This window comes from Salvia miltiorrhiza, chromosome 1 (genome assembly GCF_028751815.1).
Source record: "Salvia miltiorrhiza cultivar Shanhuang (shh) chromosome 1, IMPLAD_Smil_shh, whole genome shotgun sequence".
Classification (NCBI taxonomy): Eukaryota; Viridiplantae; Streptophyta; class Magnoliopsida; order Lamiales; family Lamiaceae; genus Salvia; species Salvia miltiorrhiza.
This window is the reverse complement of record NC_080387.1, coordinates 5,823,111-5,845,778: the sequence shown is the minus strand read 5'-3', so window position 1 is coordinate 5,845,778 and position 22,668 is coordinate 5,823,111. Positions and strand designations below refer to the sequence as shown.

Here is a 22,668-nt window from a genome sequence, read left to right as displayed (position 1 = left end):
ACACTTTTATTATTTTATTTTTGGAATTTAAGTATCTAATAATGTATTTAGATTTTGTGTGTTATTTAATGATTAAAAAAAATATTATGAATTTTTTATTTCTCAAAGTCTATATCTAAAAATAGATTCAGATTTTAGAGACAACAATTTATGTATTTTTTTACTCCCTCCGTCCGCCAAGATTATGTCACTTTCCTTTTATGGCAATGGTCCCACCATCCTCTTTAATATTTTATCCTTACTAACACTCTTTATTTACAAAAAACCCACTCAAAATTCAATCTCAACCACACATCTCATAAAGTGGTGGGACCCTTTCTCCACTACATCAAAATCATCACCAATTTTATTAAATCTCGTGCCCAAGCAATTTTACATAATTTTGGCGGACGGAAGGAGTAATATATAATATAATATTATTTTAAAAAATTAAAAAAATATGGTTATACATAACACTTTCAGAGGCGCTCATACATAACGTTTAATAAATCGTTGTAAATGACACTCATATATAACGTTTTTCTTAACGTCGGAATAACCGTTACAAAAATACGCTCATAGATAACGGTCGGTTTAACGGTTTTATAGTACCGTTATGTATGATACTAATAGATAACGCATAAACATAACGGATTAACTTAAACTGTTATGTATGAGTATGCACAACACTACATAGATAACGGTTTTTTGTCAAACTGTTATCTATACCTAAAAGTGCGCTCATACATAACGATTTTATTGAGTGTTATGTATGTATAATTTTATAGTAGTGACTCTCAAACTAAGCTCTAAACTTGAAGTAAAACTCTAGAGATCAACACTCTCTGCAACAATGATGAATCAAACCTTTTATAAGGAAGAAAATTGTAGCTGCATGCCTTCTGGAAAACTTCCTTAACTGAATGAAGTCATTGATCTGTTATAGCAGATTCTTCAAGCATTTGCAGAGCAGTCCTTAATGAACAATGATGAATCAAACCTTTTATAAGGAAGAAAACTGTAGCTGCATGCCTTCTGGAAAACTTCCTTAACTGAATGAAGTCATTGATCTGTTATAGCAGATTCTTCAAGCATTTGCAGAGCAGTCCTTAAGCATTAGTCAATATTGCACTTAAGTCCCTTATGATAAGCTAATTTGCATGCAGACACCATCTTTACAATCTCCTCCTTGTCTGTATGTCAGCTTATCCTTGACTTCTCTTTAAGCCAGAGTTAATCCTAATGCACACCGATACAGCTCTCTTGAAGAGAGCTCATCCCACTAAGGAACAACAATTTTGAAATTTTGCAACTGGTAGAGCTTTTGTAAGCATGTCAGAAGCATTATCCTCGGTTGAGACTTTCATTGCCTTCATAATTTCCTTCTCAACTATATCCCTAACAAAGTGAAGTATAACATTGTCACAGCCCGACTTAAGCTAGTGAATAGTTAAGTCGGAAAAAAGTGTGACTGAAAACAAAGTAAGAAAATGAAAAAGAAAATAGATCTCAATAAAAATTACTAACCTGCTTAAACAATAATTTACCAAAATATTTGGTAATCATAAACAATCTTTTCTAAAACTCAAAAGCAGACAACTCACAATACATAACGACAAGTTATCTAAGTATCAAGTGACATATTTCTGTAAGCTATTAGTTTGAAATCTTTGCAACACATCAATAAAGTAAAACGCACTAAGCGTTGCAGCGGAGTAACTTAAGTGGATTACATGTATGAAGACATGAAATCCTGAGCCTAATTTAGTACTTATGTTTCAAAGCTTCGCTCTGCCGATATCCATCTGCATCACAGCTTAACCTGCACATTTAGAAAACATATGCAGGGCTGAGTACTCAAAAGCACTCAATGGTCACATGCCGAAATAACTTGAAAGCTTGCTCTTAGAGCTATTTATTGAACTTGCCATCTCAAGCATCACACAGGAGTTTTATTTAAATAACCTGTGCACGCCAAAACTGTAAAACTTCTATATATATCATCATAACATCATATACGTCTGCAGACAATTAACATGTATGTACCATAACTACGCATCATGTAACCTTGTGTTGAGAAGTATGCCTCATTTTCAAACACAGTGATCGGCCCGAAGGCTCCCAATCACAGTGACCGGCCAACCTGCTCGATGACTCACGGTCACAACTATGTGTACAAACCCTTACTGACATCTTGCTTCAGCATAGGGTCGATATCGTCTATCTCTCGTAGATGGTAACATACAAGCTCATAAAAGTTTTGGCAAGTCAATAACTTTAATATAACATCATTCATATAATAACATAATTAAATAGTGCGCACTTCAAATTCTGAATTTAGAAAGCCCACCTGATACGCTTAATGAAGTAGAAATCCTTGCTTGTTCACTTTATAAAGCCACTCGAACCTTCATTATAATGAGGTTCCCAAGGTAAGATTGGATAGATAGACAAGAAATAAATAGAAAAGAATTCCTAGTTGAAACTTATATCTCTTGAAACTTTAGGGTTGCTTCCTCTAATCTAAGTAATCTACTTTTCTGAACTTAACTTATTAAAAGCATACTAACATATTATCTAAACCACAACTTAAACTACGATAATTGTAACTCTGGCGTTAATCATAACTCCGCTCACACTAATTAAAATAATTCTACATGTCTGGGCAATTTAATAAATCAAACTAATTATTAGCTAATAGCTAATAATCCTTTATACATATTTACTAGGCTCAAAATAATATAAACTCAGCTTAATTAATAATTAAGGCGTAACTGTATATTAAAATCATCAATAAATTAATAAATAAGCCCAACAACTATCTTATGCTATCTAAACCATTTAGAAAGGGCAATTCTATTCATAGCCCCCAATTTACTCACTATAGCCCATGTCCAAAATAATTAAAAAAATAGTAATTATAAATATACTATTTTACCCTATAACTCATAATTCTCAAATTAAATATCAGCATTCTCTTTGTAGCCCATTTTATTATCACCATAGCCGTCCCTTTGCCCTTTGTCATAACACTTTCTGCAACTCCAAACAAATCTCAAATTTCTATAACACATCTTCCAGATCTTATCTTTTATTTCTCCGATGAATCAAACACTGTCTCCCCACCAGGGCACCGCCGCCGACGACATGCTCGACTGCCGATGCTATACAACAGCCTAGAACAATAGCAGAAGCTCACTCAACTCAAATAACTCGACACATGGACAATCACAAACTCAACCCGATAAAAATCAAATTCGCTCAGAAAAGGAAATTAAAAATAAAAATAAAAATCATCTTCTTTATATTTTGGAAATTCTGAAAGTATATGATAGAAAATATTTGTTATTGTTGCGCTATGCCAATCGAAAACACTTGAAAGTTGTTGAATGAATTGCTCACAAAAGTGGTAGAATTTCAAGCAACGTAACTGTAATGCGTGTATGGATATTGAAGCCCTTTACATGAACCAGAAACCTTGATTCAATTAAATGGAGAAATTTCGAATAGAATAAAATGGGCTAGGAATAGAATATCTAGAAACTTAGTTCGACGGCTGTGGCATAGGATAAAAGAGTACATTCACAATTATTTAATATTATTATTTTAAATAAGGACTATAGAGAGTAAATTTGGGGCTATGAATAGAATCACCCATTTAGAAATATTAATAGGCCCATCAGAACTTTAGGCCCAGTATTTTGCAAGCCCAATTAGATTATATATCTCTCGCTCCTTTCTTCTCTTTTCCTCACGCAGACCTGCTCAAACCCTCTCTTTCCCTTCACCCCCTCTCTTTCCCTTCACCCCCTCTCTCACTCTCTACCTCTCCGGCGAATGTCGCCGGCTCTCGCCGCTTCCGGCGCGGCGAGGCTGACGCATCTTCTCCCCTTCCGCTTTCTTCCATCTCCTTCCTACATGTAATTCCCCAAATTCTAAAATCAATTCAACCTAGGGTTTTCAATCTCCCCCATCAATTTTACTCCTCTGGAGAATCCCGGCGAATAACGTTGCCGCCGCCCCAGCTCGTCGGATTTTCGGTCCTCCGTCGTTCTTCCTGCCTCAGGTAAGTCCTCCCCCTATCTCTTTTTCTCTCTATATTCTCCCTCTCAGTTTCTCTCAATCTGCCCCTCTCTCTCTCTCTGCCCTGTTCGTGACGGCAGCTGCGAGCCGCGACAGCGCATGCAGCGCCGGGGGTGGCCGCCGCCCCTGCTCCGCCTTTCTCTCCCCCTCGCGTCTCACTCTCTGTCTCTGTCTTTACTCTCTGTTTTCCTCTCCCTCGCTCAAACTCTCTATTGTCGGCAGCCACCGCGGACCGCCGTGGCGTGGGCAGCGCCGGCGGTTGCCGCCGTCAGACGCGGCCCGCCGTGGTGGCCCACGACCGTTCCTGCCGTTTCTCCTTCTTCTATTTTCTTTTCTTTCATTCTCTCTACTTTCCAATTTTACTACCTCAACTAATAAATCTCTAACTATTTTCTATTTCAGGGATTGATCGGCGTCGTCAACTCCGGCGTGTCAACTTCGTCTACTGCCCAAGATTCCATTTTTATTCCTTTGTGGTTATAAATCTGTTATCTTCACTATTTATTCGATTTATAAACTCCTGTATCTGGAAGCATACTATAGATGTCAAAGAAAATTGGTATTATTGCCTTGGTATATTGAATTGGAACTAGATCTAGCTATTGTCTATTTCTGTTATTTTTGGCTGTTGTCTATGAATGGATTACTGAACTGTATAAATGAATACTACCTGAATTGCTTTGCTGTGGAAGATTGTTGGGGAAAAAGCTGGGGATGATTTGTGTTTTGGGTGGATGATTGCTTGTTGGTGTTTTGATTGCAGAATGGAAAAAAATTGAATTGCCGAAACTCACCAGATTTCTACTGGATTGAGCCGGTCTAAAAGCAGCTGAGTATAAAGTTGGAAGCTACGTGTTGGCTAAATAGCTAATCTAAGTCTAATTATCCAATTTAAACTAATAAGAGTGTGCTAATTTACTGATTAAGTAAAGAATTGGGCTCGGGTCTCCTTTATATATTACAATTTGTTGGCCCAGAAAATAACTTATTGGACTTGGCCCCTTTCTATGTAGCAAAACTCTTGGCCCAGATAAATAATTATTGGGCTCACAAATTAGTTGAGTAGTACTTGGGCTTTTAATAAAATTGAGATTGGCCCGTCTCTTTTTACTTATATTTTTGGACTTCTAAATAAAATTCTGGTCCACCTTAAGATAATGAAAAAATAATGAAGTGTTTGGGATGCTACAACTATCTCAAAATAACTCAACTCACTAAATTTCTAATAAATTCAAATTCCTCCTATAACTATTTTGGTGTAGTTAATCAAATATTTCTAATTAAGAAGGGATAGCTCTACTATAGATCAACAAATAATAATGTAGTTAAGGTGGGGCTACTACAAACATCTATATGTTTAGACCTTTCATTAAAAACCTGATGCTTGACAAGGTGAATTGCACTTTGACTGTCACACAGGATAGTGACAGATTCTTGATCAACTCCTAACTCTTGTAGCATGCCCTTCAGCCACATTCCCTCTTTTACAACTTTTGTAATGGCCATATATTCTGCCTCTGTAGTAGAGAGAGCAACCACAGATTGTGGGGTAGACTTCCAGCTGAGTGCAGATTCATAAAGAGTAAACACAAAACCTGATTGAGATTTCCTAGTATCTAGAATACTTGCATAATCCGAGTCAGTAAATTCAAGCAAAACATGTTCAGAGTTTATAACTCCACCTTGAAACATAATCCCTTTATCTGTTGTGGCCTTTAGATACCTAAGTACACTCTTAAGAGCCTGCCAATGTGGCTTCCCAGGATTAGCCATAAACCTACTGATCAGACTAACTACATGTGCCAAATTTGGCCTTGTATACAACATAGCATACATTATGCTTCCTACCACATTTGCATAAGGAATGGTACTCATTTATTTCACTTCATCACTAGTTCTTGGACACTGATCATTGGACGACTTCACATGCTAAGCTATAGGAATACTTACAGCATTTGCCTCATTCATGTGGAACTATAATAGAATCTTCTTCACATAATCAGTTTGCATAAACATAAGCTTCTTTTTCTTTTTATCTCGTTCGATATCCATACCTAGAATCCTTTTAGCACAACCTAAATCTTTCATTTCAAATTCTGAGCTCAGAGCTTGCTTTACTTTGTCAATTTCTAAACTTGACTGACCAGCTATATATAAGCATGTCATCTACATACAGAAGTAGGTATACCAAATCAGAGTCAATGACTTTCCTCAGGTAAACACATCTATCATGTAAAGTTCTTTTAAAACTTATACTTAGCATGAACTCATCAAATCTCTTGTTCCAATTCCTTAGGGTCTGCTTTAGCCCATATAGTGATTTCTTTAAGAGACATACTTGACTTTTACAGCTAATTTCTTCAAATTCTTCAAGTTGATTAATATAAATAGTTTCTTCCAGCTCACCATTAAGAAAAACTGTCTTTACATCCATCTATTGTAGGTCTAAATCAAACTGTGCAGTTAAAGTTAGTATGAGCCTTATAGAGCAGTGCTTAACCACATGAGAAATGATTTCATTGAAATATATTCATTCTTGCATAGTAAACCCTCTAGCTACCAACCTAGCCTTATATCTAATGACCTCAGATCCAAGTCTTAACACACTTCTGATTTTTTGGTTTCTTAACCAATATCCATGTCTTATTCTTCATCAGTGACTCAATTTCTTCTTCCATAGCCTTGATTCATTGTTTATTTTCAGCACATTGAATAACTTCCATATAACCCTTTGACTCTTTATAGTTAATTTCCTCATCTATTAAAAATGCAAAATTGATATGATTTGGTTCAGAATACCTAGCTGAAGGCTTTATAACTTTTCTAACTCTATCTCGAGCTAGATGATATTCACTGAGATCGTTAGTATCATCCTTACTTGTTTCTTCTTCCTACATTACATCTGCTCTTACTAGTGCATTTGAGACCTGACTTTCAGAAGCTGACTTTCAGAAGCTGCTGTATCATCTTGTTTTTCACCTTCCATATCTACATTTGTACTCTTATCAGTAGTAGTAAAATTAGTCTTAAAAGTCATAGTACTTTCCTTAAACACCACATCCGTGCTAACTAAAGCTTTTTCTTTTCTAGGTTTAATACACCATAACTTGTACCCTTTAACACCCCGTTGGATAGCCTATCATAACACACTTGAGTGCCCAAGGCTTAAGCTTATCTTGCCTGATGTGCATATAGGCCAAACACCCTCAGATTTGAGTAATCAGCTGACCTTTCATTCCACTTTTCTTCAGGAGTTTTAAACTCTATAGCAGCAGATAGGGGTGAGCAAAAACTGAACCGCACGCAAAATCGAATCGAACCGCACCATTTCGGTGCTGTGCGGTTCCGCATCTGTTGGTGCGGTTCCAAAAATTAAAAACTGAAACTTTTTTATTTGGTTTCGATTTTAAATTTTTGGTGCGGTTTTGCACCGAACCGAACCGAACCGAACCAAACTGAACCGATAAATATATATATTTATTATATATTTATATTATATAATATATATATATATATATATTAATTTAAATTTTAATTTTCTAATTGTAAACCTAACCCAAAGTCTAACATCTGAACTTTATTCCATCCTTCAGTTTGATTTAGGCCAGCCCCCGACACAATACTTGATGAATTTAGGTGAAAATACATATTGCAAATCTATATCATAACGCTCAAATTAAAACTATTAACTTAGTTGGCGGTGGCTTAATATATAGTGATTAGGGAGATACTTTGTGGGGGTGATACATAGCAATTGGAGCTAGAGAGATTGGCGGCTGGGAATTGATCAACTTGAATTTGGAGTTGGCAGCTGGAATTAAGGGAACTTCGGGAGTGGCTAGAATCTGATAGTTAGATTTTTTTATTTTCTTTGCTTGAGAATTCGAATTGTTCGCATATTTTTGCCGATATTATTTTAGTTCGTATATTTAAACAAAAAAAAATGTATCGGTTCAGTAAAACATTGTTTTACTGATTTTAATAGATTTTTTCGAAAAAAAAATTGTAGCGGTTCGGTAAACCGAACCGAAACTGAAGGTTTTATATGTTTGGTTTCGGTTTGGTTTGACACCTCCAATTGGTGCGGTGAGGTTTCCATTTTCACCATATGTTCGGTTTTCGATTTTTATTTGTTGGTGCGGTTTTGCACCAAACCGAACCGATGCTCACCCCTAGCAGCAGATAAGCACCTATTTATAAGATATGCAACAGCAATCATTGCTTCCCCCAAAACTTGGCTGGCATCCCAATACTAGATAACATAAATCTAACTCTTTCAAGTAGTGTCCTATTCATCATTTCTACTACCCCATTTTGTTGAGGGTTACCAGGTATAGACTTGTGCCTCTTAATACCTTTTTCCCTGGAGTATTCTTGAATTTTTTCTAAAGTAAACTCTAGACCATTATCAATTCATAGGCACCTTAGTTTACATCATTTTTCATTTTCAATTTCACTACACCACTCAACAAACTTGTTAAGGCATTAGACTTATGTTTTAAAATATAAACTCAAACTTTTCTTGAAAAATCATCAATCAAAGATATGAAATATGACCCTCCACTTATAGCGGTGGTTTTTTATGGCCCCCATAAGTCACAGTGTACATATTGGAAACATGTTTGCCTACATGATATGAGAGTTTCTTACTTTTACTAAGTGCACATGCTTCACAGTTTTCTAGTTTAGCATCATGAGATAGACTTAGCATTCTCTTCCTTCTAAGTCCAGTCATACCTTTTTCACTCACATGTCCTGATCTAGCATGCCATAGTTCAATATCAGATACAGAAATGCTTTCAGACTCACCAACAATAGTGTTAGCTAGCAAATGAGTCTGTTTCCTTATACCTTTCATGACAATTTTAGTTCCCTTTAAAACATGCAAATAATTTATGAGGATTTAAACTCATAGCCCTTCATTTTCAATGATCCAAGCGATATTAAATTCCTTTTCAGACTAGGAATATACCCGTAAACACAAATTTTTGTATTTCAATTTTGATAAAATACAAAACGTGTTGCAGAGATAATTTGATAAACTTGAAGATAGATTATGAATGTAGATTTATGCGGGTTGCAATCTCTATTTGATCCTCTGATTCTTCTCTTCCATTTGATTCTTGAGCAATTTCAAAGGTTTTGGGATACTTGATTTGGTGACGATAAATCCAACGGACTCAAGTCATGATTTTGGATTTGACCGTTAGAACTGATTTGATTTGATTTGATTTGATTTGATTTGAAGAACGTCCTTAGAATTTGTAAGAACGCCTTGAAGGTTTTGAACTTGATTTGAAGACGTACTTAGAATTTGTAAGAACGCATTGAAGCTTTTGAACTTGATTTGAAGGATACTTGAATATTGCCTTGAAGATCTTGAAGATTTGAAGGATACTTGAAGAATACTTGAAGACTTGATAGAATTCTTGAAGATACTTGAAGACTTGATAGAATTCTTGAAGAATACTTGAAGATACTTGAAGACTTGGTAGAATTCTTGGAGATAATTGAAGATTTGAATAGAATTCTTGGAGATGCTTGAAGATTTGAATAGAATTCTTGGAGATGCTTGAAGATTTGAATAGAATTCTTGGAGATGTTTGAAGCTTTGAATAGAACTTTTGCAAGACTTCACTTGATAGAATTCTTGAGCTCTTCAATTCTCCACCACTTCAACTTATGATAGAAGAATACTTGAGCTCCCCAATTTTCCACTCCTTCAACTTGTGATTTGTGAGCACCCCAACACCTCTATTTATAGATGTAGGAGATGGGCTTCATGGGCTTTTAGGGTTTAGGTGCCAATGGGCCCATTAAATCATTTATATTAAATATTAATTGTATATCTATTTAATTTATGAATAAATATTCTATTTAATAAAATAGAAAATATAATTGAATATTTAATTCATGAATTTACTCGTGGCACGATTTAATTCGATGACAAATTTAATTGTCTATAATACCTGACTTCAGTTAAGAGTCTTACAATATTGTCATGAAGCTTTAACTTGATAGATCCAATACCTTTCACAAAACATACTTGATCATTCCCTAGGCTTAGAAGATGTGATATTTAGTGCTTCAGCTTCTTGAAAGAACAACCCGAGTCAAGAATCCACTCATTAGGATACATATGGAAAGAACAACCTGAGTCAAGAATCCACTCATTTTCAGTTTTAGAAGATGTGATATTTAGTGCTTCAGCTTCTTGAAATTGTTCAGCAATGTCTGCTGCATCAGTGGAGCCCTTTTGGGCTTACTTGATCTCTTCCAATTGCAGCTGTCTTTCTTGATATGCCCTGGCTTCTAGGAATGGTGGCATTTTTTGGTTTCTTTCTTATCATCCTCTTTCTTTCCCTATCCAACTTTTTTGCCATCTTTCCATGGCTTCTTGGACGGGACGGTATTACGTAGAAGACAATCGCTCTTCGTACGAAAAAGAAAGAAATAGATATATAAATCTAAACAAATATTGTATCCCCTCTTAATACATATTAGAACATATAAATAGGCCTAGAAACAAACCTAGAACAATACGGAAAGGAAATAGACTCCTAAAAGAACACAAAGACTGAAAATAAATAAAAGAACAGAGGCCAAAAGTGCCTGGACACAAACCAAAAGCTGCGTGAACTGCTAACTGCTCCATATCAGTCTCCCCCACTTGAAATAAAACTTGCCCTCGAGTGATCCGGGTATACAGATGGCTCAGCAGGAAAATAGAGATACAAGTCAGCCACATTAAAGGTGCGTGAAATACCCATCGACTCTGGCAGGTCCACCACATAAGCGTTATCATTAATCTTGTGTACAATCTTATAAGGACCATATTTCTTTGGCTGCAACTTATGATATTGCCCGACCGGAAAGCGTTCACGGCGAAGGAAAACCATCACTTCATCACCAACCTCGAACACATTCAAGCGACGATGTTTATCAGCAGCTTCCTTGAATTTCTTAGTAGTCTCCAACAATTTCTGACGAACTGCCGTCTGAATATCACAAACATCATTAGCCAAATTTGCAGCAGAGATACTAGCAATCTTAGGCAGCTTGACCAAGTCAACGGCATGGTGAGGAGATTTCTGATAAACAACAGCAAAAGGAGCTCTTCCTGTCGAGCTATGGACTGCATTATTGAAAGCAAATTCTGCTTGTGGCAAAGCAAAATCCCACTGCTTAGGACGGTCTCCACAAATACAACGAATAAGATTGCCTAAAGTTCGATTAACGACCTCAGTCTGTCCATCAGTTTGTGGATGCGCCGTGCTGCTAAAATTCAGTGAAGTATCAAACATCTTCCACAACGTCAACCAAAAATGACTAAGGAACTTAGAATCGCGATCAGAGGTAATAGATTTAGGCACCCCATGCAAGCGAACAATCTCTCGAAAGAAAAGGCGTGCAATGTGTGAAGCATCTGAGGTCTTCTTGCAGGGAATAAAATGTACCATCTTTGAGAACCTATCCATAACAACAAAAACAGAATCAACTCCCCGTTGAGTTCGAGGAAGACCGAGAACGAAATCCATAGATAAGTCTTCCCAAATAGCTTCAGGAACAGGTAATGGCATGTATAATCCAGTATTCTGGGCTTGCCCCTTAGCCGTTTGGCAAATATAACATCGCCGTACAAACTTTGCAACTTCGCGTTTTAACTGGGGCCAATAATATCGTTCTTCCAAACTAGTAGTAGTTTTCTCTCGACCAAGGTGTCCACTCAAACCACCACCATGCAGATCACGAACTAATTTGTCCCTTAAGGAAGTTCGAGGGATGCACAATCGATTACCCTTAAAAAGAGAACCTTCATGTGAGTAAAAGTCTTCAACAGGCAACTGATTCCATATTTTCGCAAAGTCCTCATCAGCTGCATACAATTCGGGAAGAACTTCAAAACCAACTATCTCATGGCTCATCGTCACCAATAGAGCTGCACGCCTACTTAATGCATCGGCGGGTTTGTTCTGAACACCAGATTTGTGCTTCAATGTGAACGGGAATTGTTGCAGGTATGCCACCCATCTAGCATGCATCTTGCTAATATTCTTTTGACTATTAATATGCTTCAACGCCTGATGGTCCGTATAAAGAACAAATTGATCCTGAAGGAGATAATGTTCCCAATGCTTCAAGGCGCGAAATACAACATAAAATTCTTGATCATAGGTGGACCACTTTTGCCGTGCTTCGTTCAACTTCTCACTAAAATAAGCCACCGGCTTTCCCTCCTGAGACAGAACAGCACCAATTCCAACTCCACATGCGTCACATTCCACAACAAAAAGCTTGTCAAAACTGGGAAGTGCGAGTACAGGGGCTGAACACAACTTCTCCTTAATCAGCTCAAAGCTCTTCGTTTGTTCAGAACTCCATTGAAATTTTCCTTTCTTCAAACAATCTGTCATAGGCGCCATAATAGTACTAAAATTTCGAATGAACCGCCTATAGAAGGTAGCAAGTCCGTGAAAGCTACGGACCTCCGTCACAGATTTTGGGATAGGCCAGTCACGGATCGCTCTAACCTTCTCCTCATCCACACGAATTCCATCCCCACTAATCACAAAGCCAAGGAAAAGGAGACTTGTTTGCATGTAACTCATTCTTCAATCGCATAAATGTGCTAGGGGCATTTGACAATCCGAACGGCATAACGAGCCACTCATAAAGACCCTCTTTTGTTTTGAAAGCTATCTTCCACTCGTCTCCCGGTCTGATGCGGATCTGATGGTAACCACTTCGCAGGTCTATCTTGCTAAAAATTCTCGCCCCAGATAAGTTGTCTAACATATCTTCTAATCGTGGAATCGAAAACCTGTAACGCACAGTGATCTTATTTATTGCTCGACTGTCCACGCACATGCGCCAAGAACCATATTTTTTTGGAGTTAGTAATGCGGGAACTGCACAAGGGCTCATGCTTACTTGAATCAATCCTTTGAGTAACAAATCCTCTACCATCTGTTGCAAAATTGTTCCCTCTTTTGGACTTATACGGTAGTGAGGTAAGTTTGGTAACGAGGCTCCGGGGACCAAGTCAATGGCATGTTGTATATTTCTCATTGGCGGTAACTTTGAAGGAAGCTCGTCAGGAACCAAATCTTGAAATTCCTTAAACAATTCGAGAACTCGATCTGGAGTCTCGTTCATCCTTGCAGAATTTTTGACCATGGGTACCGTCTTCACCACCAAAGCAAGAATTTCTCTAGTATCTCGTGCATCGTCCATCAATTCTTTCACTGAACGGGTTAATGTCAGAAACTTATGGTTTTCAATTTTCTTTTTAAACCCTAAAGGCAGCAACGTTATGCTCTTCCCATCCTTGAAGAATTGATAAATATTTTTCCTCCCATCATGAGTAGTGCCAAGATCAAACTGCCAAGGTCTGCCAAATAGTAATTGACAAGCATCCATGTCCACAATGTCACACATAACCTCATCTTTATAATATTTTCCAATAGATAAAGGCACACGACACCTCTCCTTAACCTTGATACCCTCACCATTATTAATCCACACAATACTATATGGTTCAGGATGTTTTTCCACAGGTAATTGTAATGCTCGAACCAAACTTTGAGAAATAATATTCTCACAGCTGCCACTATCTATAATTAACTCGAAAATCTGATGAGAGATCGTACACCTGGTTCGGAATAGAGCGTTGCGTTGGGAGTCATCTCCTCGTGGTGCTAGTAGAACCTTACGAACCACATACGTTGGGTGTTCATCATATTCTTCTCCATCAGGCTGCAAACTCCCTCTTCTTCATCGATTTCATGCTCAGTTGCATCGTCATCCTTACCATGCTCAGTCATATTCACCGGACGGCGTTTCGGACAATTGTTCGATCGGTGCCCAATCTCATGGCATCTGTAGCATTTATCTCCGGTTGGCTTAGCATATGGGTTTTCTGATTGTTTCTTTATGTTCTCCTTCACAACAATATCTCGTTTATTAGAACTTGAAGCAACTTCGAGGTTAGAGTTTGGTTTGTTTGTTTCACCAAAATTCCTGCGATTTTCTTCTCTCCCATAGTAGCTCCTAAATCCCATGGATTCAGCCCGTTGCGCCATATTCTGGGCCTCGCTGAGAGTGAGGATAACTTGACATCCAATCTTTTCACGGATTGTTGGCTTCAGCCCATGAATATATCTCGAAATTTGTTGCCCTTCAGTCTCCATCAGATTATTTCGCGACGATAAGCGCAAAAAGTCCGTAGTATAATCTGCTACAGATTTTTGTCCCTGAATTAGTGTCTGATATTGATGGAATAGAAACTGTTCATGATCCGGAGGAAGAAAACGAGCCATCATCATCCTCTTCATCTTCACCCATAATCTCACCGGTTGTTTTCCCAAACGTCGTCGTTGGTTTTGCACTTGCTCCCACCAAGGCGAAGCTCCTCCTTTTAAGCGATATGCCACCAGTTTCACTTGTTTGTTTTCATGAATTTCTGCGAAATCAAAGAATCTTTCAACTTCAGCGATCCAGTCTAGGAAAGCTTCAATATTGAAGTTTCCATTGAAGGAGGGAAGGTCTGCCTTCATGCGAAACTCATCATGCCTTTGGTTTCCCCTAGGGTTAGGGTTAGGATTTTCTGCAAACAACTCTTTCGCTTCTTCATCAGATGAATCCTCCTCATAAGTTTGTTTCACACCAATCGGTTGGGGACCCGTACGTTGAAGGACACGAGCAAATCTCCTGCCTCCTTCTCCGTCTCCTGGATTACCCCGACGTTCCTCTACTCGCTCAACACGAGTAGTTAACATATCAACTGCTATTGTCAGACGTTGCACCTCTCTGAGCACATCAGCGATGGTAGGCTCAGGTACCTTGTCTTTGTCGTTAACCATTGCCGAGGAAAAACCTTGGCTCTGAATACCAACTGACACGGGACGGTATTACGTAGAAGACAATCGCTCTTCGTACGAAAAAGAAAGAAATAGATATATAAATCTAAACAAATATTGTATCCCCTCTTAATACATATTAAAACATATAAATAGGCCTAGAAACAAACCTAGAACAATACGGAAAGGAAATAGACTCCTAAAAGAACACAAAGACTGAAAACAAATAAAAGAACAGAGGCCAAAAGTGCCTGGACACAAACCAAAAGCTGCGTGAACTGCTAACTGCTCCATATCAATTTCCTTTGTTGAACTTCCCTTTGATGTTTAAGCTTTCACTTGCAGCTTCTTTTCTGCATTCTGATGCTTTGTGAAGCTCTTTACATCTCAAAGCATTCATGACTTCTTCCCAAGATGTGGAAGTCTCTCTTCCATATAGCATAACATCATTCAAGTTGTCATGAGACATGGACATGGCATTCAAAAAGCAAGATAGCCTTGTCTTCATCCTCAAGTTCCACCTCAATATTTGCCAAATCATCAATGGCTTTATTGAAGTCATCGAGTTGATCTAGAATGATCTTCTCCTATGAGATTTTAGAGGCATATAACATTCTCTTCATGTACAATTGATTGGCCAAGGATTTTGTCACCCAACTTAGCTCATACACCAGTTGCAGAATCTTCTCTGGACACTTCCCTCAACACTTTATCTCCAAGACATAGGGTGCGTTTGGTAACCAAGACAAGATAAGGCTTGTTAGATTAAAACAAATGGGCTCATTGCAGGTAAGGCTTGTTGGGTAATATAGTAGTGTGTTTGATAGCTAGGTTAGTTGGAGAGATAAAAAATTTCGCTTGTTTGGTAGCAACGGTTAGGGATTGGAATAACTAACGGAATTACATATTTACCCTTAACCAAATTCACCAAGGACAAGCATATCCTTTTATATTTCGTAACATTTTTTTCATTAAAAAGATCAAAGCAAATGAGATGAGCATACATAAAGATGATGCAATTAATTACAGCCCAACTGTGATAGGTTCTTACAATCAAATGTCAAGAAATAGCGGACATAATGCCAAATATACCAAAAATACATTTAAGAGAAAATAAAATCTCATCAGACTTATCTGCCTTACTCATTTTATGGTGTATTTCATACTTTCGAATTAATTGGAATTAAAATTAAATCATGGCATTCCAAAAAGTTAATCGCCATCAAAATGCTGGAGATATTTTGACAAACTGAAGGTAACAATAGTTGTCATTTCCTAAAATCCAGAGAAATTACAAGGTTTAACATCTGAGTAAAACCCCAAAATTCCCAACAACTAATGGTTCTCAAAAGTATCTCAGCATTTAGCTTCGCTTCAGCTCTTCGAGGCAAGCTTTTCCTTGGTCTTCTGTATTTTCAACACCTTCTTCAGGATCTTCTACTCTTCCACCAAGAAAGCTCTAATGATCCTAACAGTAGAAGAAAGAGAGTTTGAAAATCATTGAGAAAAAGCATTCTAGTGATATTAGTGATGATGACAATATAAGGATGATGTGGAAATTGACATAATCAATCACCACATTCTACTCATATTTCATTCACAATTCGATCCTTAGTTGTAGTAACATTACATTCGCATTCGCAATTTTTTACCATTTTCAATATAGAAAACCACTGCATCTTCAAAGTATATAATATCTTTAAAAGAAACAATCACAGTTCCACAAGATTAAGTATTGATTTGACACAAAAATGGGGTGTACTTGATCAAGAAACTATATTTTGGGAGAAAATGTATCACCATGAATTTCAGTTTGCAATGTTCTCTAACAATTTCAAAGTCATTAAACTGACATTGACTATCCAAATGAAATAAAATAGCCAATGATAACTGATCATCTTTGCATAAAGACATAAGCTCAGATATAGCAACGAAAAACTGAGATTACATGAAATCAAGACTACAAAATGTCTCCTTTAGGCATAATTCCAACTACGTTTAACCAGAAAACATAAATAGATATAGATACAAACATAATCTGTGATCATTCATCCCATGATCTTCAAAAGAGCTAATAGCTAGATTCTTTAATCCTACACATGTCACAAATCTAACCAGTTCCTTCATCATTCATCCCATGATCTTCAAAATCCCTAACAGAATCTGTGATCTTTTTTTTTTTTTTTTTTTTTTGCAAAGTCATGTTAGATGTTAGTAATTAGTTCCCCATCCACTCCAAGAACCACCTTATCTCTCCATTCACCAAAATCCACCTTATATCTCCAATCTCCAAATTCGCTCCCAAGAGGGATCGAACCCGGGTCACTTCACTTAAGTGAGGACCCGGTGGCCAGTGGGCTAAGCCCCCTGGTTAGAATCTGTGATCTAATAGGCTCCTCTAAGCAAGATCAGATTTTTATAATAGTCTCAATAAAGATCACAAATTTTAACTCTCAACTAGTTTAAGACTTCACCTTTACACAGAGCTACAAGTTTTATTCTAAGAAACAAACAGAGAAGAAATCAACCATTTATACATATTATGTGCAAGGATCACACCTAAACTCTTATTTACTGAATGCACAATGCAACACGATGTCAGAGTTATGGTAGCAATCGACTCGTCTTCTGAGATCAAGTGGGTTCGGACTAGGGCTTCACGTTTCTTCGGCTGCCCAGCCGCAACCTCGGGTCAACGTCCGCCATGGTTGCCGGTGGAGATTGCTGAACTACGGCGTGAAGCTGTGTGCTAGTGCGAGCTCCGCAGCTAAGGTCGTCCTCTGTCGAAGCAGTCATCCTCTTCACAAAATCGAAGCAGCCGTCCTTTTCCCCCCAAGATCCACCGCGCCTCTGTTGAAATCCGGCAATGCTGCACCCTTCTCTCCGGTGTGGTCGTGCCGGAGGTCCTCTCCTCCCATCTTTGTCTTCCCGCTCCAAAACGAGCCTTAATCCTTTCTGTAAAAATTGTCACTGCCGCCACCATTTCTAAAATCTGGCGACGTCGTCGCTCAGCCTGAAACCGACGCCTCTCTCTCTTTCTCTCTCTTCTATTTCCCTTTCCAAATCATCCATTTGCGAAACACCGAGCTTCTCCCAAAAAGAAAGAATTGTTGGATATTTTTTAATTTCAAAGGGTAAATTGGAAAAGTGTAAATAGGGGAATCTCCCCACTTATATAATCTATCTTACAAAACTACCCACTTAAAGCCAAAGTCAAAAGTGATGGTGATAGGCATGCTTGATTTTTTGTAAAAGGTCTTACACAAGTACAATTGTGTAAGATAGGTAGTTGAATTTGGTTCAAAATCTGAGAAAGAGATAATAACTGTTCAACTCACGTCACTTTCACAATGTAATGTATACTGTATGTTTGAAAAGTTAGAAAAAAATTATCTTACGTTTGTGTTATAAAAACATTACTAAGAGGGCTAAAAAATTCACTATTATGTATATTATGCAACAAAAAAATATTATGAAACAAATGACGTAATTAGCCGCCGGAATTTCATAGCCGCGCACAGTAGCCGCATATATTTTGTACCGGCGGCTGCTGTTCACGGCTATGAATTTCCGACGGCTAATTACGCCATTTGTTTCATAATATGTTTTTGTTGTATAATATACATAATAGTGAATTTTTTAGCCCTCTTAGTAATGTTATATTATAACACGAATACCTTAATTTAGAGTTTTTATTTAAATTTTTATTTTTATTTTTTTATAGTACAAGAAGTACACATTGATGTGAAATATGAGAGATAGTGAATCTGCAAAAAATTGGATTATAGTGGGGTAATAATACTCATTTTATGCATGATTTGATTGAACATAAAATAATACAGTAACACATAAAATAATAGGCAATTTTTGAAGAAAACATTTGAAACTTCTGGACTTTGAACAGAAAAATATTTTAGAGCTAAAAAACGATTAGCCGCCAGAACTGCATAGTCGGTCGTACTAGCCGTGTGAAAAATTTCACCCACGGCCAGTGACGCCGGCTACGGTTTTGTGGCGGCTACAATGGTTTTTGGCAAAAAAATATTATTTTTGACGTAATATATATGGTTGTGAAATATTTTACCTTGTTATGAATGTTTGAAAGTAACATACGTATCCTTATTTTGTGTATTTCTATTTTTTTTGTTAATTTTTAGTTAAAAAAGTACATGTCGACATGAAATAAGAGAGAAGGTGACTGCAAAAATTTGGATTGTAATGAGGCTTTAATGCTCACTTTCTGCATCCATTTCATTGCACATTGAATAATAGATTGAATTATACTGAATGAACAATACATTTCACGTGAATTTGTACAAAGGAATATAATATTAGTCTATAATAAGGCTGCATTTGTGAATGAGAAAACATAAATCCAAATACTCGTAGATTCGCGAGTTGAGTTAAAAAATTGAGAAATTGAAACCCTCAAGATTTGACAAGTGGTTTTGTGCGATAGGCGGTGCAATTGGTGTTCAAATTCTACTTGAATAGGTGATTTTCTCATATATTGTTTGTATAATTAATAGTTTGCATGTTTTATGTTATATTTATGAGAAGAAATTATTAATTTACAAATACAAGCTGTTATTGTATGTGATAACACTAACTGATTGTGTTAAACACTAAAAAGCAAGTAGCCACCAGAAAATCATTAGCCGGCGACACTAGCCGTCGCCCACTAGGTGGTCAGCGACTAGTGCCGCCGGCCAATGATTTTCTGGCGGCTACTTGCTTTTTATGGTTCATTGTGAATTTTTAAAGCGTTTAAGCATATTTTAATACTATATTTTATGTGTTTTTATAGATGGAATTCGTTAGATACATATATGTGAGATACAACGGAGTCGTCGATGGTATATACTATATTGGTGGGGCTACAGAGGTCCTTCCCCTCCTCAACGAAACTATTGAGAGCCTGATGTGCAGCATCAACAATATTATGATGACGCATTCGTTGAGCTCGAGCTACCAATTGTATTATTTGACGACCAATCTATTTGGTAGGGAGACGAAATATGGCTTGACCACAGACGATGACGTGGAAGCCTTGTTGGCAACTGCCGACTATCCCATGGTGTACGTTGAGCACTACAACGGTCCAATTGAAGAAGCCTACATCCCTACTTTTGATTTTGCTCAGCCTTCGGTACACGTAGATGAAGCACAATGCAGTCAATATGAGACGCCGTATCATCATACGTCGTTTCATGGTCGCTAGAGCTCGCCTCCACGACAATATTTTACATGGGATGGACAACCGCTAGACGAATCTGCATGGAATCAAACTGAAAGTTTTAATGAAGTATGTGGGAGATTGAACAAGGTGCGGACAGATGAGGAACCTGAGCACGAAGTTGAAGCCTCGGTTGCAGCAGGAGACGATGATTATTCTGAGGAAGATGACGAAGATTTTGACCCTGCGCTCCAGGTGGGCACTGCTTCTGATGCCTCTGAGGATTTATTAGACGACGATCTAATCGATTTCACGGAGATCGAGCGAGCAGGTTGGATCCGACAAAGTACAACACGTGACAGAAATTCGACAGTCGAAACCGGTGATCTAACTAATTGGTTAGTTCCCTTGATTCCAGTGGACGCCTCGGCTTCGCTGGTTGCTCGCGAGAGTGACCATTCTAGAGTTGATGATCTGCAGAAGAATTCTTTTTACAACAGCAAAGACGACCTGATCATTGCTGTTGGTTTGTGGAACATGAAGCGAGGCACTGAGACGAAAGTTGTCCGCTCAGATCCGGGACGGGTCTATTTCACGTGCAAGCACTCTGACAAGTGCAATTTCGATCTTCGTGCGTCTAGTCACGGCGGAGGGATGTGGAGAGTGCATAAGTTGAAAGAGCATTCATGCGAAGGGGACTTGCGCACAGCTAAAAAAATCAAGGCATACTCGAAGGTGATTGCAGCGTATGTGGCAAACAGAATATGCTATGATGGAGAGGTCATTAAGCCGAAATCCATCATGGCGGAGTTGGTACGCGATTTCGGCATCAAAATCAAATATGATGTCGTGCTGCGTGCAAGAAATCTCAGGATGGAGATGATATACGGTCGAGTTGATGATTCGTTCCTCCTGCTCCCAAGATATCTGTATGCCCTGAGGGAAGCGAATCCTGGCACCTTGATTGGTTTGGAAGTAGACATAGACTGCCGGTTCAAATATTTGTTTGTTGCTCTTGCGGCTTTCATCTCACCTTTCTACTTTCACCTTCGATCAGTGATTGTGGTTGATGGCACACACCTGAAGGGAAAAAATAGTGGCATTTTGTTTTTCGCTGTGGCAAAAGACGGAAACGATGCAATTTTTCCCTTGGCGATTGGTGTCGGTCCGATCGAGAATGATGAGTCGTGGAAGTGGTTCATGTCACATCTGAGACAAGCTTGCGACGAGCCCGAGAACTTACTTGTTGTATCTGATGCGCATGTCTCCATCGCTAATGCTGTGAAGAGCGAGTTTCCAAATGCTACTCACGGTATTTGCTACTACCACTTGTTGAACAAGATCAAGGGTTACGGGCCCGGTGTTGCTGAGCTTTTCCGCCAAGCTGCATACGCCTACGAGCAATCAGATTACACACGTGCAATGTCAGCCATGGCTGCTCTGAAGCCAAAGGCGTACGAGAAGTTGTTGCGCGTAGGACCGGAGAAGTGGGCACGATCACAATGTCCTGTTTCCCGTTACAGTTTCCTTACATCCAATGCGGCCGAGAGTTTTAATGCACGTTTGTTGTGGGCCAGGAGTCTTCCCATCTGCTGTATGTTGGAGGCAATCAGATTAGTTATCGAGCAGTGGTTCAACGATAGGCTTGCGGCCGCACAAGAGAGCGATGAACATCTGACTCCGGAGGCAAACCAGAAGCTCAGTGCAGAACTTGTAAAAAGTCATCGTTACACAGCCAAGAGGACCGCCGAGAGAAAGTACAGGATTCGTGCTAGTGGTCACCAGTATATGGTTGACCTTTAAAAGCAGAGCTGTGAATGCAACGAATTCGACCTGGACCAGATGCCGTGTTCTCATGCGATTGCAGCCATTACGTATGTCATTTCTATTCATGAACACAATTACCATCTCTTGTTGAGAATATCCAGCCTCTCTAAGAATCGGCAGCGAAGAACGAGGCAGCTCGAATGGGTGTGATGAACTAGAAGGCTACTTAGTGTACGAGTAGCGTGGCCCCATATACAAACTCAACTCACCGAATGGGGTCAAGTGTAGGCCAGCCCCAAAAGTCGTAGGCACACCAAAACCAGTATGCGGGCCCGATGGGGTTTGCCAATCATCACCGGCGGAATGACCCGCATCCCGTATAGGGGACTCGTGTGCAGGGGACCTCTGCTGCGATGGGGCATCCGAGGATGCACGCCGCAATGGGGAACAGGGGTCGTGCTCGGGCTCTGCACTGGGGTCGTGCTCGGGCTCACGTCGCCTCTCCGAGTGAGGTCTTGGAGCAGGTCTGGGCTGCTGTACATCGGTGCTATGCGAGCATCGGCAACGCATACACCCAAATGTCTCCTCGGCCCAATTCTTCAGCCTCGTGAATAGGTCATCCTCCAAACGCCTCGCTACCCTGCCCTCACTCTCACGCACCATGTGGTCCATGCGCTGCCAATCCTGCTCGCTCCAACCAGAAGGCCCATGAGCACTGCTCTCTCCCCCGTACCTAGGCCTCCTGTGACTCTGTGACCTCCGGCCGGAAGTCACGGGGCACTCGCCGCCGCCACTCTGATCCTG

General features: G+C 38.9%; 2 protein-coding genes and 1 long non-coding RNA gene across 3 annotated transcripts; 2 read left to right on the top strand and 1 right to left on the bottom strand.

Moving 5' to 3' along the window:
* The first annotated feature begins 3,742 nt into the window (after positions 1 to 3,742).
* On the top strand, positions 3,743 to 4,671 carry LOC131016191 (uncharacterized). Its single transcript, XR_009098881.1, has 2 exons — positions 3,743 to 4,045; positions 4,465 to 4,671. It is a non-coding gene; the product is annotated as an uncharacterized LOC131016191 (long non-coding RNA).
* Positions 4,672 to 12,624: 7,953 nt separating this feature from the next.
* Positions 12,625 to 14,924, bottom strand: LOC131008818 (uncharacterized). Its single transcript, XM_057935915.1, has 2 exons — positions 13,787 to 14,924; positions 12,625 to 13,676 (listed from the first exon to the last, which is right to left on the bottom strand). Exons 1-2 carry the CDS (start codon positions 14,922 to 14,924, stop codon positions 12,625 to 12,627), a joined length of 2,190 nt encoding a protein of 729 aa, XP_057791898.1.
* Positions 14,925 to 19,866: 4,942 nt separating this feature from the next.
* Positions 19,867 to 21,900, top strand: LOC131008735 (uncharacterized). Its single transcript, XM_057935798.1, has 3 exons — positions 19,867 to 20,070; positions 20,248 to 21,360; positions 21,439 to 21,900. The coding sequence occupies exons 1-3, from the start codon at positions 19,867 to 19,869 to the stop codon at positions 21,898 to 21,900; spliced, it is 1,779 nt and encodes a 592-aa protein (XP_057791781.1).
* Positions 21,901 to 22,668: the final 768 nt, after the last annotated feature.